Here is a 17,225-nt window from a genome sequence, read left to right on the forward strand (position 1 = left end):
TTTTATCATTGAGGGTTTTTCGACGCCGAGGCACCCTAAAAGCCATGCATTAGTCACAAGTACGCCGGGGCACTTGATCCTACTTAATTAACTACTAAGATACCCCGGCCCATGCATTAGTCACAAGTAACCCATATGTCCTATTTTTAGCAAAGTCATGCTAAAATTCACGGAAAATTTCAGCATGACCTTTACTGAAAATAGGACATATGGAGTACCCAAATTTGCCGGAACGGAAGTTAATCGACATTCCGGCAAACTCAAGGGCCTCTCGGGGTACCTGCAAAATCATTATCCCAGGTGGACATGGATGCAATGTCACATGTCACATGGATCCCACACCCACAGGAGCTGGTGAAGCTTCATGTGTATTTCACAAAAACCAGCCTGACTAAAGAGCTTTATGTAGAAAACAAATCACTCCACCAGCTCACACAGGATCATCCCTCTAAGCAATTACTCAAAATGGGCACTAGCAGCAAAATGAACATTTTACAATCTGAACTTTTTTTTGTCATCTATGTGCTCATTTAACTTTGATCCAAATAGTATCAAAGTTCTTAGAAACAAGCAGCTCTGCTAACAAAGAACAGTAAAAATGGGGCTTGCCTTAAGATGGGAAGTAAAGTTGCAAAAACTATCACAAAGAACAGTAAAAATGGAACATAGCTCAGCATTTGTATTGATAGGAACAAACATAAAATCAAACCATGGGCATCTACTAGGTAGACCAACATAAAATTTTGACTGGAGTTACATAAGGGGAAATTGATGTGATGAATGGCAGTTTGGGAGCTGAGCTGATCATGTCCATGTATTCTAATTCTACAGTAAGATGGCATTGCTGTTGGTACCAATTTATTTGTTCACAAAGATACATTTTTGGTAATGCATAGACAACATCACCTTTTATTTATCATGGCTGGTTCTGTTCCATAATTATATCAGCCCAAAGTGTCTTATTAGATATCAGACTGAATTGTAATGCACCCATTCTAAAACTTTAAGTGAAAATAACCCTTGGTGTTTGATATGCATAACAATGAAAGATGTTGGTTCACATCTTTGACTGGAGTAACAGAGGCATAAAAGTAGAAATTACAGGTCAGAGGATCATGCTGATTAAGGTTCTATTTTTATAGTGCAAGTTCCAGGTAATTAGAGTATGTGGCACTGTCTTGTGTTGACTAACTCATAAATGATATTATCATCTGTACTCACCGTTATGTGTATCATGGCTGAAATTCCACCATTATAATACATGCCTGCTTGGCTAATTAGCAAGTAAGTAACTCTTACATTATCAAAGCTTGCCAGTTTCTGAAATCAATTACTGACAGGGAATAGCACAGGCACACAGCAAACCTATAACTTAATGATGGTTATTAGGGAAGACAGGAAATGAGGATGGACAGAACCATATGTTTGGGAAATGCAAATAGAAGTAGTGCTATGAGAGTAATTTTTTTTCAATTTTCATTGATGTTTCAAATTAGATCGGTGCACACAGCAAACATAACCAAGGATTGCTTTTAAAAAACATAACCAAGAATCACCTTCCACGTGGCTTCTTCTCTTTAGCCTGGCTTCCTTCTGCAAAGTGGGCAAATACTTCTGTCTGCTGCAGTAGGTACTTCAGTCGCCCTTTCCCTTCTTGTTCTGTGATCAAAACCACGATGAGAATGCAATACACACCAAAGAATATCATATACAAGAATTGCAGAAATTAAACAAGGTCAGACCCACACTATCTATTCTTTCTTCATGGCAGAATATCATATACAAGCACGAATTTTGTTCACATTTATATAGCAACAAATATTTATACACTCATATAGCAGCACTAAGTATATTGCACTTAGAAGAAGATTTGCTTTTACATCCCACCCAACTTAACAATCTAGTAGAGTTGTGATTTATTAATATTGTCTTTCCTTTGCAGGTTCATGTCAAGTCGATCAAGGATTTCGCGCAGCTGGGTTGTTTCGATGAGAACCAAGACAAGCAGCAGCCCACCAAAGCTTCTTCTACCCAGCAGCAACCCACTAAACCCTTTTCTACCCAGCCGCAACCCGCTAAAGCTTCTTCCACCCAGCTACCGGCCAGAGGGCACCAAGGCCTCATCATTCACATATCTACCTCTGACCAGGACGGCAAACAGCGTACTGTGGCCAAGATCAACTTCCTCAGCCTCTCAGGTTTGTGTTGCATCAGTACTGACGACTAGGAATTGATCATGGAAGGCCAACAGAGCAGCTAAACTGCATTCACCAAGTTAGAAAGAATATATGCTTAAACAAGTGATCATGATAGCATCGTCTGTTACACTAAATACAAACAAAAAACCACCACAGTTCAAAGTTACAAACTGGGATTCAAACAAGGCAATACATACTCGAGCATTAATTACATCCAGAGACTAAAACATCGATCGATTGATCGATCGAGCAAAAAATGCAGAGCAAGTTGCCAGGAATTCAGAGGACTCTCCCTCCCTACCTACTACCTCATATGCGGTAATTGCCTTTGGCTCCTAGGTGCATATGCACAATCTTCAGTACTAGCTACAGTAGAAGCTAGTTGTTCCATGAAACAACCACATTATACTCACAGCCTTAGCTACAAGTTGGAATCAAATGCATCTCCAGGTTTGGACTACTGATTTCAATACAACACCACAAGCAGAGGACTGAAGGTGCAGCCACATTATTCCAGAATTAACTAGGATCCTCTTTCGATACAGTTATAGTAGCATCCTCTTCTTTACAGAATTAACCAGGGTAGCTTACCTTGGAGGAGCGGGCCGGGGTGGAGGAGGCGGTCGGAGGTGGCGGGGCAGCGGCGTCGGGGCGGCGGGGCAGCGTCGTCCGGGCGGCGTCCGGGAGGTGGACGGGGCGGCATCCGGGCGGCGGGGTCGCGTCGAGGCGGCGGGGCAGCTTCGAGGTGGCGGGGCAGCGGCGTCGGGGCGGGGTCGAGGCAGCGTCGGGGCGGCGTCGGGGCGGCGGGGCGGCGTCGAGGCGGCGTCGGGGCCGCGGGGCAGCGTCGAGGCGGCGGGGCAGCGGCGTCAGGAGAGGAGAGGGGAAGGGGATCTAGGGCGAGGGAGAGGGCGAGGGAGAGGGAAGGCGAGAAGAGGGCGAGGGAGGGAGAGGGCGAGGGCGAGGGCGAGCAGTGGGTCAGGGCGGCGGCGGCGGCGGCGGTGGATCGAGAGGGAGAGGGAACTGGCGAGGGGGAGAGGAAAGGGGGAGAGGGAAGGGGGGATCGGGCGAAGGGGGAGAGGGAAGGGGGGAACGGGCACAATACTAATGGCGCACCTCACCGTGGTGCGCCATTAGCATGTCCATACTAATGGCGCACCTCACCGTGGTGCGCCATTAGTATTTTTTTTTATTTCAACTCGATCCAACAGGTTATGTACCACCAGAACTGATCCACGTCAAGTCCCCTCTACTAGCTCGACTGGTCAGCAGCCAGTTCTCACACCAGGAGGTCCTGGGTTCGACTCCCAGGCTCCACAATTTTTTTTTAGCATTTAAAAAGCTGTTTGATACTTATTTGTGTTTAAATATGTTCAAACTTGTTTAAATAATAACAGTAATATTTTTTATAAGACAGTAGCATTTAAAAAGCTGTTCGAAGTTCAACGCTTGCCACTGGCTCGCATCCTTAGGGTGACTCAGCATCTTGTCTTTTTTATCTATCTCCGGATCATTTGCGTCATCTTCTCGCTTCTTCTCCTCCCTATCCGCGTGCCAACGCAGGAGCTTTGCTACCTTAGGATCCGCGAAATACCGCTGCAGACCAGGAGTGCTCCACAAATTTTTTTTAGCATTTAAAAAGCTGTTTGATACTTATTTGTGTTTAAATATGTTCAAACTTGTTTAAATAATAACAGTAATGTTTTTTTATAAGACAGTAGCATTTAAAAAGCTGTTCGAAGTTCAACGCTTGCCACTGGCTCGCATCCTTAGGGTGACTCAGCATCTTGTCTTTTTTATCTATCTCCGGATCATTTGCGTCATCTTCTCGCTTCTTCTCCTCCCCATCCGCGTGCCAACGCAGGAGCTTTGCTACCTTAGGATCCGCGAAATACCGCTGCAGATGAGGAGTGATCGGAAAGTACCACACCACTTTTCGAGGAGCTTTCTTCCTCTTCTTGTATCGAGTGACACCGCACACCGGACATATGGTAGACTCCGCGTGCTCGTCCCGATAAATGATGCAATTGTTCATGCACACATGGTATTTCACGTGCGGTAAATCCAGAGGACACACGATTTTCTTCGCCTCCTCCAAACTGATCGGGCACTTGTTCCCCTTGGGAAGACGTTCGTGCCAGAATGACATGTTCTCGTCGAAGCATGCGTCGGTCATTTTGTGTTTTACCTTCATCTCCAGAGCCATGAGCGTTACTTTCAAGCGGGTATCCTCGGGCCTGCATCCTTCATACAATGGAGTAACCGCGTCTAACTCAAGTTGATCCATCTTGGCTTTCTCTCGGGCGGCAGCTCTTGCGTTATCCGTCTGCTTGAGAAGCAGCTCTTGAATATGAGGGTCCTGCACCCAGCCCATCGATGGTCCAGCGTCGTCTGCTCCGCCGGCATCATCATCATGTCCTGCATCTTCTACATGATGACTGTGTACAGCATCACCGTCGTGATCATCTCCTGGGGATTCTTCGTCTTCTCTCCCCCCGAGCCGCGGTGGTTGTCTTGCTGCCCTTCCTCATTTCTTGCCCGGCCCCCATGGACGACTTCGTAGTCATCTTCATCACCTTGCCACTGATAGCCATCCATGAAACCACGCAAGAGCAGGTGGTCCCGCACCTGCCCGGAATCCGGGTCCGCAATAAGGCTATTCAGCTTGCATCTTCGACACGGACATCTTATCTCCGTCTCGTTCTTTTGAAGCATCTCGGCCTTCGCGGACCTCAAAAACCTATTCACGATGCCTTCGGTCATCGTGCGGACCATGGTCGCCTGCGGGGTAGAGCAAAACGATATTTTAGAACCAAGAAAAAATTTGGCATGACTTTCCCTAAAAATAGGACCAAAAAGAATGCTTAATGCCAAAATTCTCGCTGAAACGGAAATGAATCAACATTCCGGCAAAATATTGGCAACTATCGCATTTCAAATACCGGTACACCTCCAAACACAAACACATATGCAACACCACAAACATATGCAACACCACGAACATACATAGATCTAGCTAGGCCATAAAAAGTGCATGTGCATATTGTTGTAGGGAGAACAACATAAATATAGCTTCCCCCTTACTTACCTAGCAAAACAAGGTAACTTAACCACTTAATTTGAATGAATCTATGGTGGAAATGAGGTGAAAAAGAGGAGGCACCCGAGACAAGGAGGAGGCGGTGGAGAGAATGAAGTGGGGAGAAAGTGAGTGTGGGAGGAGAGGCTGTCCAAAATATCTTGTTGCTGCCCACTTACTAATGGCGCACCAGCAACAAATGCGCCATTAGTAATCGAGGTTACTAATGGCGCACCCCCTGGTGGTGCGCCATTAGTACTTTTGCAAAAAAAGAATAAAAACAATAATAAAAAAATAACATTAGTGGCGCAACTTCTGGCTGGTGCGCCATTACTAGTTACAACTAGTAATGGCGCACCACCACCGGATGCGCCATTAGTATGTTTGGACAGGCGCACTAGTTAAAAAAAAATTGGTACTAATGGCGCACCGTGGGCAGGGTGCGCCATTAGTAGTTTCAACACTAATGGCGCATCAGAGGGTGGTGCGCCATTAGTATATACTAATGGCGCACCACATGTCTGGTGCGCCATTAGTGTCAATTTCATCTATAGCCCTTTTCCTAGTAGTGTTACTTTTATTACTTGCTACTCGTTACAATTTACCTTATCACAAAACTATCTGTTACCGACAATTTCAGTGCTTGCAGAGAATACCTTACTGAAAACTGCTTATCATTTCCTTCTGCTCCTCATTGGGTTCGACACTCTTACTTATCGAAAGGACTAGATAGATCCCCTATACTTGTGGGTCATCAGAGTCCTCCTCCTAGTAGGAGTAGGACTCCCCCTTTCCTAGTCCAACTAGGAGGAGGAAGGGGAAGGAAGGAGAGGGAGAGAAAAGAAGGAAAGGGGGGCACCGCCCCCCTTCTCTAGTCCAATTCCCTGGCCCTCTCTCCGTCCACTAAGACCCATGTTGGCCCATTAGTTCCCCCGGGGGTTCCGATAACCTCCCGGCACTCCGATAATTATCCGGTGACCCCCGGAACTCATCCGGTGTCTGAATATTGTCATCCAATATATCAATCTTTATGTCTCGACCATTTCAATACTCCTCGTCATGTCCGTGATCATATCCGGGACACCGAACTACCTTTGGTATATCAAAACACATAAACTCATAATACCGATCGTCATCGAACGTTAAGTGTGCGGACCCTACGGGTTAGAGAACTATGTAGACATGATCGAGACACGTCTCCGGTCAATAACCAATAGCGGAACCTGAATGTTCATATTGGCTCCCACATATTCTACGAAGATCTTTATCGGTCAAACTGCATAACGATATACGTTGTTCCCTTTGTCATCGGTATGTTACTTGCCCGAGATTCGATCATCGGTATCTCAATACCTAGTTCAATCTCGTTACTGGCAAGTCTCTTTACTCGTTCCGTAATGCATAATCCCGTAACTAACTCATTAGTCACATTGCTTGCAAGGCTTATAGTGATGTGCATTACCGAGAGGGCCCAGAGATGCCTCTATGATACTCGGAGTGACAAATCCTAATATCGATCTATTCCAACTCAAGAAACACCATCGGAGACACCTGTAGAGCATCTTTATAGTCACCCAGTTACGTTGTGACGTTTGATAGCACACTAAGTGTTCCTCCAATATCCGGGAGTTGCATGATCTCATAGTCATAGGAACATGTATAAGTTATGAAGAAAGAAATAGCAATAAACTAAACGATCATAATGCTAAGCTAACGGATGGGTCAAGTCAATCACATCATTCTCTAATGATGTGATCCCGTTCATCAAATGACAACTCATGTCTATGGCTAGAAAACTTAACTATCTTTGATTAACGAGCTAGTCAAGTAGAGGGATACTAGTGACACTCTGTTTGTCTATGTATTCACACATGTACTAAGTTTATGGTTAATATAATTCTATCATGAATAATAAACATTTATCATGATATAAGGAAATATAAATAACAACTTTATTATTGCCTTTAGGGCATATTTCCTTCAGCAGCGGCTGAGCGCTGGACGGTGCAACCGCGGGGACGGCCTCGGGGTGGCGGCGGGGACTATGTTGATCCAAAGTATGTAAAGATGCAAGAGGTTATGATTCTTATCATTGTAGTTTTCTGTATGATTTGCTAATAAACTATTTTTGTTAAACAAAGCACCCCATCTTATTTCATAGAACTAATGATGTGGTTATGCACACCTTTTAAAACCTACACATGTGGTCCCCAAATTATACCATATTTTTCGTGAAGATCTCTGGTTTATGTTCTTTGCTTCATCTTCTCACATCTCCATTTAGAGCTCCTTTCTCGACTTCTAATCAATCTGCATAGATACTACTTTGTTAGGCTTCTGTGCAATAACATAATTAATGGTTGGCTGCTCTGTTATGTCGTTTTTATCTTTATGATGATCTGATCGATTAGAGCAACAGAGGATCATGATTTTTTTAATCATACTTTGCACCGAAGAGTTCAAGGTGTTTCTACTATGTTTTATGATTTACGGCAAATACATGTTAGTCTAAAATATGTTATTTAGTGTTGATGGGAAATGTTTATAATTTACAAAAACAATGTGTGCTCGTTGACGATCGCCTTCTTCTTGCAGCGACTTGGGAAGGAGGAGCACGATTGTGCTTGTGGGGTAGAAGGCTGAAGTGACGATGCCACTGGGACAACTCCTCGGTGCATAGAACTTCTATGGAGCAGGCAGCTCCAATGCCCACTCGAGTTCCTTTTGGTTCAATCATTTGTTTCCATCCATTCTTTATAAGCTTGATTCTTTGACACAAATGGATCCTTGAATATGCATGTCATGTTGCTCAAGTCATAATTTTTATTTTCTGTTGTCACTTAGGATCTTGAAACCTTCCTCCCATCCTCACGCTGTTTTGCTCTGGTCACAGATGTAACCTTTGTTATGAAAAATACTTATCACAGAGGACAAGTTACCGCTCTTTTGATTAATTAGTATATGGTTTTGGTCATTATATTGTAGGCGTACTGTTGTAACAATGCATGTTAGCTACAGATTTCATACAATTCCCTCCATTTTGAGTTTATGATAGTTGTGATGTCATTTAATTAAGTGAAAACTGCTATGCCTTGCATGAGAGGTTCTTATATACTCTGCCTAATTAGTGGAATGCCATCTTCAGCCAGCAAGCTTACTAAATTTCTATTGGTTAATCTAGAGATCGCCACTATATGAGTTTCTCATGTGCACCACTGTTCTACCGGTTAGTGTATTGCTTCGACATTTACGATTTCTTGTGTTTTTACGCTCATTGCCTCTCCTTTTCCTGAGAAGATGCCCACTTGCCTTCTTTTTTATAACAATTGGCAAGATAGATAGTTCATCAATCATAACTGACAACATTCACTTTTATATGACATGATTACCAACTAATTCTAGAGCCAACCTAATTAGTAGACAGACAAAAATATTTACTCTTTGTTGCCAGATGATGGACCAAGAGGTTTACAGTCATGGTGCTATTGTCTGGTGTGCTTTCTTATAGTATCTTCATTTCTTTTGTATATGATGTAAGCTTGCTCCGTTTACCAGTGTTTTTCCGTGTTTATGAAGAAAAGGTTTGGGTTCAGTGCAACTTTCCGCGTTTATTTGACTTTTGTGACTTATGATCTGATGTTTAGGTCCAAGCTCCTTTCTTTCTCTACCTCGCTATGTGCTTGCTCTGCTCAAGTGTTAAGCATGTCCTTGGCTGCTTGCTACTTACAGCTCAGGTCATGGGATTGAGCTGGGCTACTGCTGGCTGTTACTGCACATTGCTGCCATTCATACAAGTTCAACATCCAATGAGGAGCGGCATGTTGTACCAGGTTTAGAAGCTTCGGGTTCAAAAGGGATGGGCGCAGGCATGATGCCTTTTGACCAGACGCTCCTTAAAGAGATGACCATTTTGATGGTGTTTACTGGTGATCCTTTTGTGTATGTTTACAGATGAATGCACATTGTTGGATATTAATTTTGTGTTTAGCTGTGTCTTCTCGATGCGCCCTGTTCATACTGTTGTTGATACTTGCCTTGATGATTTTCCCGAGTTGCGCATATAACTATTTTTGTATGTGTTAGGCAAGCTTTGTGTATAGACCTTCGTAAAATATATATCGCTGTCATCTTTTATGTGAGTGAAATATCCATCAGCATTGCATCGGATCATATTTGCTTTGTACTAAATTTGATGCCTTCTACTGAACCATACTTTGCTTTGTATTGGACCTTGCTGTACTGAGTTGATTCATCCTTAGGGATCACTCTAATTCCCTTTCGCCGTCCTACCTCTCCTCTCTTGCATCCGGGCCGTCCTCCCTCTCTCGCCATCCTACCTTTCCTCTCTTTCATCCGGTCGCCGTTGTCTTGCTTCACCTTTATTTGGACTATGTAACACTCCCTGTCCTGTTAAAACTATCCTCTCTACAGGTACAAGCCTAAATTTGTGCTCTCTTTTAGTGGACGCGAATCAACGTCGACCTCTGTCTAAATGCATGGGACTTGGTACTGAGTTATCTGAATAGTTCGTATTTTATTTACCTATTACATGGTATGTAATTTTCGTATTTTATTTACCTATTACATGGTATGTAATGATAAGGAAGTCGAGGACCTTTTGTAGTTGACTGAACCAACTGCTATGTGTGATCTGAACTTGATATATTAGATTGATAAACAACACTATATTATGCTATTTTTTATACTTGCAATGCTTCAATGATTGTATTGCCGGGTTGGATATGACTATACCTAACAGCACTGCTGTCGGGTGCGGCAGGCCGCACTTCCTACATAGTATGGTACGGGTGCTGCTAGGCTCCAGATTTGTAAACTGTCCGGAGAGTAGCGAAAGTGTTGTTCTGAGCTGGAGCTCAGATGAGCTCGTTATCTTTATCGCCCGTTCACGTCTAGATTCGAGCCGCTTCTTGTACATAAAGTTGTATAGCGATGTTGTCTATCCCGTATTTCTCTAAAAGCCTGCAGACAGGCCCACCGTTGTCGGCTCGTAAATGCGACGGCCGCCATTTAACACCCGGGCCACGGCTCGGTTGCCGTCCGTTCACTGCCGCATATTTACTGCATGCCTGGACTGACCGCCTCACCTGCCTCCCATCCTGCCTCTACAAACCCCAAGTACTATTTTAATACACAAAACATTGCCCCCGCCCAACCATATACAATTCAAAAATTTAAACTGTTCTCAATGGAGGTGGTGCTGCTTGGACATGTGTCAAAAAAAAACAATCAATGCTCATCCCCGACATTTGGTAACATTTAGTTATTTGACAAAAATCAATCAATGACCAACGAACACAAGCAGTTCTGAAACTTGTAGCAACAGTCACGAGCCTAACATTTTTTTGTATGAACATTTACTCACACCACCACAAGTAGTAAGGCAGATCATTTGAAAACAGATACCCAAGGCTGGCAGCAGAATGGAAATCTATGAAAACTCAATCCAAAATGCTCAACTACACATCATTTGCATTGCACATCTACGCTTAAGAAAATTCACTAGTACAATGAAGAGCTTACTACCAATTGTATTCCACAGCATCAACTAAAGACTAAACACCCAGTTCAAACAACACTATATCATACCACTGATGTTCCACTAGATGTGTCGGCAGAAGTGCAACTTTCAGATACAGATGGCATCAGAAGCACAACTTTCATACAACAGATGCACTCATACAGGATTGTCCGAATTGCTTGAGTATAGCCATTGTGTATATCTTCACAGCATGGTCCTCAATAGCTAAGTTTGCCCTCATTAGCGGCCTCCCCTATCATTATCACAAAACAAAACAAGGTTATTATCAAGAATTCCCCTGGTTCCAGCCCTCGATAATATCATTCAAGCAGCAACATGCAATTCTAGTCATCTTCTCTTCATACTTCTCTGACTCGCGGTCGAATTGAGATAACTAAAGGTAGATCAGTCAAAGGCTACATCAGGAAGTGGTGCGTTCGGCATGTATGAAAGTTGTACCATCGCTGAGGGAGTTCCGGTTGTAATTCCTCAGCACGCTCATCAAGGCGACCCTAAGAAACCAATTGGAAACAACTTTGTCGTCATCAGAAAGCAGCATTGGCGCTAGCAAACACCTTGTTCCTAACCAGGACAGTGAAGAACAGAAACATAAACACACCCAACAACATCAATGGAGAGACTAATGTATCCAGTAATGATATGGACAGGTTAGATGCATCAAATCCAATGAGCAACCAATGGAAAAGGTAGCTGTATAAACAAAAAACCAGGAATACAAGAAAAATACCTAGCAGCAGAGAAAAACGAAACATCAGAAGGCAGAGGTCATAGTCTAGACAACGACACTGGAGTGGAAAAACATGGAAGTGAGGACAATAGGTGTCACATAAGTATTTTGTATACGTTATATTGTGCAGAGACAATAAACAACAGTTTTTTCTTCACATTTTATTCGATCAATGATAGATCTGTAAGCAAGTAACTAAACCTTATTTAATCTTTGTACATCGTTTCAGAAATTATAAGGAGGTTGTCAACACCACGGGTGAGCTCATCGTTAATCAGGTTATCCTCATGCAGCCCATCGTCATAGGTAGATTTTAAAGGTAAATTGTGATCTAAAAATATTGCACGAATTTCCAAAAAGTATAGAGGTCTGGAGGGAAAAGGTGTCGAGATGATCCCCTTCATACATGTCTCGCAATGCAAGTAGCTTATCTTATTTGAACATCAGAATGCATTACTACTGTCTCTACATGTGATAGATGTTAGCGAACATGTTCATCATACTTAGAAGTTAAAACCAATGGAAAAAAGCATTGCATGTCCTCCATCCACAAAGAAATAATAGTATAGTGATTGGTTGCATCAGGAGAAATATGTAAATCGTAAGATTTAACAAATTTGTCTAACCTATATAGATAATATAATAAATAATAATCATTCAAAGCAGCACATGGATAGATAAGACATACCACACCAAATCAACAGCATGAGCAACACTAAAATATATCGCCATGGCATACCAGAAATCAGCTGTGCAGGAAATAAATTGATAAAATTAGAAATGACACACTTATTCAAGGTCCATGACTGAAGCTACCTTAAGAACGATTAACTTATCCTAGCAAACACTTAAGATCCAATAATGAAAGAAATCCTAGTTGGACTAAAAAGTATTGATGTTACATTACATGATAAACCAATATTTTGAGTGAGCTCCATCGACAAAATTCTGTAGCGCCTTTCTTAAGTGGTTTGATATGATCAGAACCAGCTAGGCCAAAGAAAATAAATATCTATGGTAGAAGTTTGAAAGCAATATGAGATTCTTTAACGGCATGGACACACTGCACATAACCTGCATGCTGCAAAGAAATCACTTTTATGCCTAACTAATGGCCTGTAGTTGTAACATGAGAACAAAGGTATAGATCACCGAACAATCAGCTAGAAGTGCGTAGGACCCAAGATGAAAGCAACAAAAGTACAAGGCTGTTGAGTAGTGACTGCGGATCTAGCCCAGCATGCCACAGATATTGGTTTTGGTGTGGGACTCCTCTGTGACCATGCTTCGACAGCCCGAAGTCTGAAACCTTTGATCGCAGCTGCTTGTCCATCAGGATGTTGCTCATCTTGATGCCTCAGTGGATGATCAACGGCATGCATCCACTATGCAGGTCCAACAGAAAAAAAGTTACAAAACCCAGATTTCTGTTTTCTATTGTTATCTATAAATATACTTGGAAGTAATTAATCTAGCACTCCACACGAATAAACTGAAAAGCAATATATAGTTCAATCGCTCTAGAAATAAATGCTTGAACTATATGTACATTTCAAGCCTGCGATGAATAACCAAAACACCGTTAATCATATGTGGATTGGGAACAGTTGAATGGTGGTGATTGCTAAGGACACTAGTTTCTAGTTATACTGTACACAACAACAAAATCATCACGTCATTTTCCCCTTTTCGAGATGCTGAGGTCCACCATTCCATAACTAGTTGCCACAAATCTACATCCCGCACTAATCTGATCCAGATTTCAGAGGAAAAGAATCTTAGCAATAGTGCTATCAGACACAACCAAAGTATATACGAATTTCTAAACCGCACACACCTTTATGTCCACCCCGGGGCTTGCGGATTCACCATGCCGGTCGACAGCTCCAATACCGTGGACGAGCTTTGCCATCCTCCATTTCACGCCTGCTTGTTCCTCACGGATATGTGCGGCCGCGCTCACCGCTGCAGCCGACGATTGCTCTAGACTGCCGATAGGTGCCACCGTCCTGCAAACCAGCTCCTATGTCAAAGGGAATCTGGCGAGAATCAGATTACAGGACAGACTCAAAATTGGCAAGTGTGCGCTGCAATTTGTAGGAAATCAGGGTGTTAGAAGGGAGAGAGGGTTTTGGTGGAATTGTTGTTCGTTGTATTGCTTGAGCCTCGTGGGCATATATATATGAGTACATGGTCAACTTGGAGTACAAGACAAGCCGGAACATATCCTAGTCTATCTCATATTTCCTAAATAAACATAATACTCAACACAGGGCAATGTTACAGCTTTTACCTGCTGATGGGCAATGGCATCATCTTCTTCCCAGGGCCTCCACTCTCTCCCAACCTCTTCTCGGCGTCCATGGAAGTGCGCAGCAAATTCAGGGGGAGAGAAGTCCCCAGCCCCGACGTGCCGGAAACTCGTTGACATTGTTTTGCCTGAGTTGCTTTATGAGATCTCAGCTGTACATGTCAATATGCTTATGTGATGGCCAATGGATTGTCTCACCGAAATTAGGGGAAAGTGAATGGTTATGATTCTCTCTATGCTCTACGATATACCACCCATTGTCTTCTTCCCAGTAGAAGTATTATCAGTGCAGGGCATTCACATCTGCATGAGCCTTGTGTTCTCTACACCTGCTTTACCCTGCATCAGGGTATGAAAAACCTTTTAATCAGATGCCAGTACAAAGAATACACTTGAATGTATCCGCTGCACCCAACATTCATGAACGATGGCATCAAAATTTTGACTCACCTCACAACCACAGAATATATCTTGCATGCATTTCGTCCACTCCACATTTAGCCGGATCTTCCCGTATAGTATGCCAAAACCTTTTTCCCATGAATACAGGTTGTAGAAGTCATAGGCCTCACCCACAAAGTCGAATGAGGTGCCAAGTACAGTACAGGTGTGATCACATTCTCTGTCGGGTTCTCTGCAAAACACCTCATAGCCTTCTCGAACGCACTGATCCGAGTAGGGCATGGCGCCCCTGCTTGGTGTTGCAGCTCCAGTCCTAAGCCTGCAACCACCCAATCAATTTACCATCAGTTAACTGAATGGACTGAACTACCTTCTTTCTGAACCTAGGAGACTATATGTGCCTCTGTTCTTCATCCCCACACTACAACATCTAACTGAATTAACGACAGACAGTCAAGCTCCTGTACTGTACTCACCTCTTATTCCACCCGGGTGCTTCGGGATTCATCTTCCCAGTTGACAGTTCAGACGTCGGAGGGGAGTGCTACCTCTTGCCCGACAAGATCTGCGCCTCTCCGCTTTCACCATCCTTTCCTGCACCGACACCGCCGGCTCCATGGCCGCCGGCTCAGGCTCCGTCTGGTATGCCAGTAGGCCGCCATTCACAACTACCGGGGCAGGCATCAAACTCTCTCCAACCTCCTCCAGCACAGCAGATCTAAATCACGTGAAGCAACCAAAACCGCTTGCACTCAGGCACACCGCCGCACGAAAAAAATGCCGACAACCTCGCCGGAGAAGGAAGGGTCCACGTACCTGCCGATGGGCTGCATCAGGAATTCCATGGTGGATCGCCGCCGCCGCCGCTGCTCCTTGCCCCCTAATCGCACTCCTCCGCTTCACAAACCCCACTCGTTCTCTGGTCGAGAACTCGCCGGTGCATTCAATTCGAGGCTGGTGCGTCCCCACCGTATAGCGATTTTTTCGATCCACGGATCAGACGGCAGCTCCGATTCTGATCCATGGAACACCTCGCCGGCGGGGAACGGCCGTCCAACCGCGCGTCTACTCCGCCTTCTGTTCCCCGTCACCTAGGCCCACTACCCCACATCTGCCGGGTACGTATTTCACAACAGTGCTCATTTTCCTGGAGACCAGTCGAGCTTGTATAATATATTGGCACAGATCCGCACGCACTCACCAACGCTGTGGATAGCGAGCTCATATGAGCTCGCGTGCAGTTACTCCGCGTCCCTAGCTTCTTTAAGAAGATGCATGCACGTTGCTAGAATCTTCTTTCTTTTCTAATTCAGACAATGAACAGAAGAAATTGTGTACTGGTTGTTTTGCGTCCAGTTGTCTTAAAACTGTACTGGTCATTTTCCTTGATAATTGAACTGTGGAAACATCTTATATTAGTTTAGAAGGGAGTATTAGATTAAAACGCCCTTTGGATATCTTTGTTCATAAAAAGTGTGTGTGTACTTAGTCGTTTCTCCATTTTAAATACCAGTGTAGTTTTTCAGGAAAGAAGGCATTACCCCCAGCTTAGCATTCTATCAGTAGATCGTCGTTCATGTTGCTTGAACAAAGCCTATCTTACCATCTTCAAGCGGCTAAACCTAGAGGCCATTTAGTACTACAAACTGGTAGACACATGCATTTGTGTTTTCTTGTCAAAATAATTTCTTTTTTTTTTGGGGGGGGGGGGAGCTTTTCATTAATCAATCATATTTTTTAACACAATACAGACACAAACGCTCATACATATGCACATACATTTTATCCTTATGAACGCACGCTTGCACACTATGTGTATGAACACCTCCGAAAGACTGAACCGACACATCATTTTGAGATTGACGAAGTCGTCACAGACGCCTTCGTAGTTGGTAGGAACGTCTCCTCCCACTAAAGACACATCACCGAAAGGCTTGAAATAAATTCAGGAAAATATGAGCACCAATACCAAATTTAGGACGTAAACCATGTGGGTTGGTTCCACCACAAGGAATCTAACCATACGAGCTAAACCCAGACCATAGTTGATCATAGTTAAATAATCCTCATTAATGATAATGGCAATGTCAATAGACCACCAATTTGACTATTAGTATAACTCCACTGAAAACCTCGGAGGCTAAAATTAATACTTCCCCCATCTCATAATATCTTATGTTTTTTTAACTTTAGTGTAGTGTCAAAAAACATCTTACATTATGAGACAGAGGAAAGTTTATGTGTATATATATTCCCATGTCCACTGGGAGTGCCTGGTAGTGTGTGAAATTTATACTATGAAAAGAAAGAAAACAACATAGAGCGTGTTCGCTAGTTCGGCAGTGTCGTCGCCGACCCAGTTACACCACCCTTTGGTCGAGGAGGAACGGGGAGTGCTCATATTCCACACTCAACCCACAGAATTGCCCACAGATTCATAAAAAATAATAGGCTGTCAATTCTTTTAAAATGATTCTTTTATGAGAAAATGAAAATTAGTTTCACATTTCGTGTATAAACTTCCATGGCATATTTACAAAACACCCTCTCCAAAAATGCTTTAGGCCACTAAAGTGATGACTAAAACGTTTTATATTTGTTTACAGAGAGAATATTCATCACGTGTTTATAAAAATGTTCACAATCGCGTAGTTGTATAAGGAACCCCTTAGTTGACGAGCATTCACCAATCGCCAGGAGGGGGTGGCATTTGTGACCAATTCCATTGGCATTTTTATTTGTGAAGGGACAATTTATTTAGAGCTGAGATGACAGTTTCTATGAGAGAAGACACCTTTTCGTTTAAAACTGCCACCGTTTGATCTCGTTTCAGAACTAAAACTGCCATTAGTAGAGGTTTGTTTGCCACCCCTCTCCCGGTCGCCAGATAGGATTTCCATTATAAAATGTCTGTTTGCATGTACTTTCTCCGTTGGCCATCTTCTATTTTG

At 43.3% G+C, this 17,225-nt stretch overlaps 1 protein-coding gene across 13 annotated transcripts; it reads right to left on the minus strand.

The window, feature by feature from the left end:
• Positions 1-10,901: 10,901 nt before the first annotated feature.
• On the minus strand, positions 10,902-15,399 carry LOC123186265 (uncharacterized). Of its 13 annotated transcripts, XR_006493598.1 has the most exons (9): positions 15,091-15,399; positions 14,751-14,992; positions 14,323-14,593; positions 13,855-14,211; positions 13,399-13,570; positions 12,469-13,311; positions 12,250-12,310; positions 11,273-11,325; positions 10,902-11,066 (listed from the first exon to the last, which is right to left on the minus strand). XR_006493598.1 is itself a non-coding variant. In XM_044598060.1 (8 exons), exons 4-8 carry the CDS (start codon positions 13,923-13,925, stop codon positions 11,032-11,034), a joined length of 462 nt encoding a protein of 153 aa, XP_044453995.1. In that variant the 5' UTR covers positions 13,926-14,211; positions 14,323-14,593; positions 14,751-14,992; positions 15,091-15,399; the 3' UTR covers positions 10,902-11,031. The 13 variants fall into 13 exon arrangements, 2 of the variants coding, with proteins under 2 accessions (XP_044453995.1, XP_044453987.1); XR_006493599.1 differs by lacking the exon at positions 12,469-13,311; XR_006493594.1 differs by having other exon boundaries at positions 12,250-13,311.
• Between the last annotated feature and the right edge of the window lie 1,826 nt (positions 15,400-17,225).

The sequence above is a fragment of the Triticum aestivum genome, chromosome 1A, assembly GCF_018294505.1.
Source record: "Triticum aestivum cultivar Chinese Spring chromosome 1A, IWGSC CS RefSeq v2.1, whole genome shotgun sequence".
NCBI lineage: Eukaryota > Viridiplantae > Streptophyta > Magnoliopsida > Poales > Poaceae > Triticum > Triticum aestivum.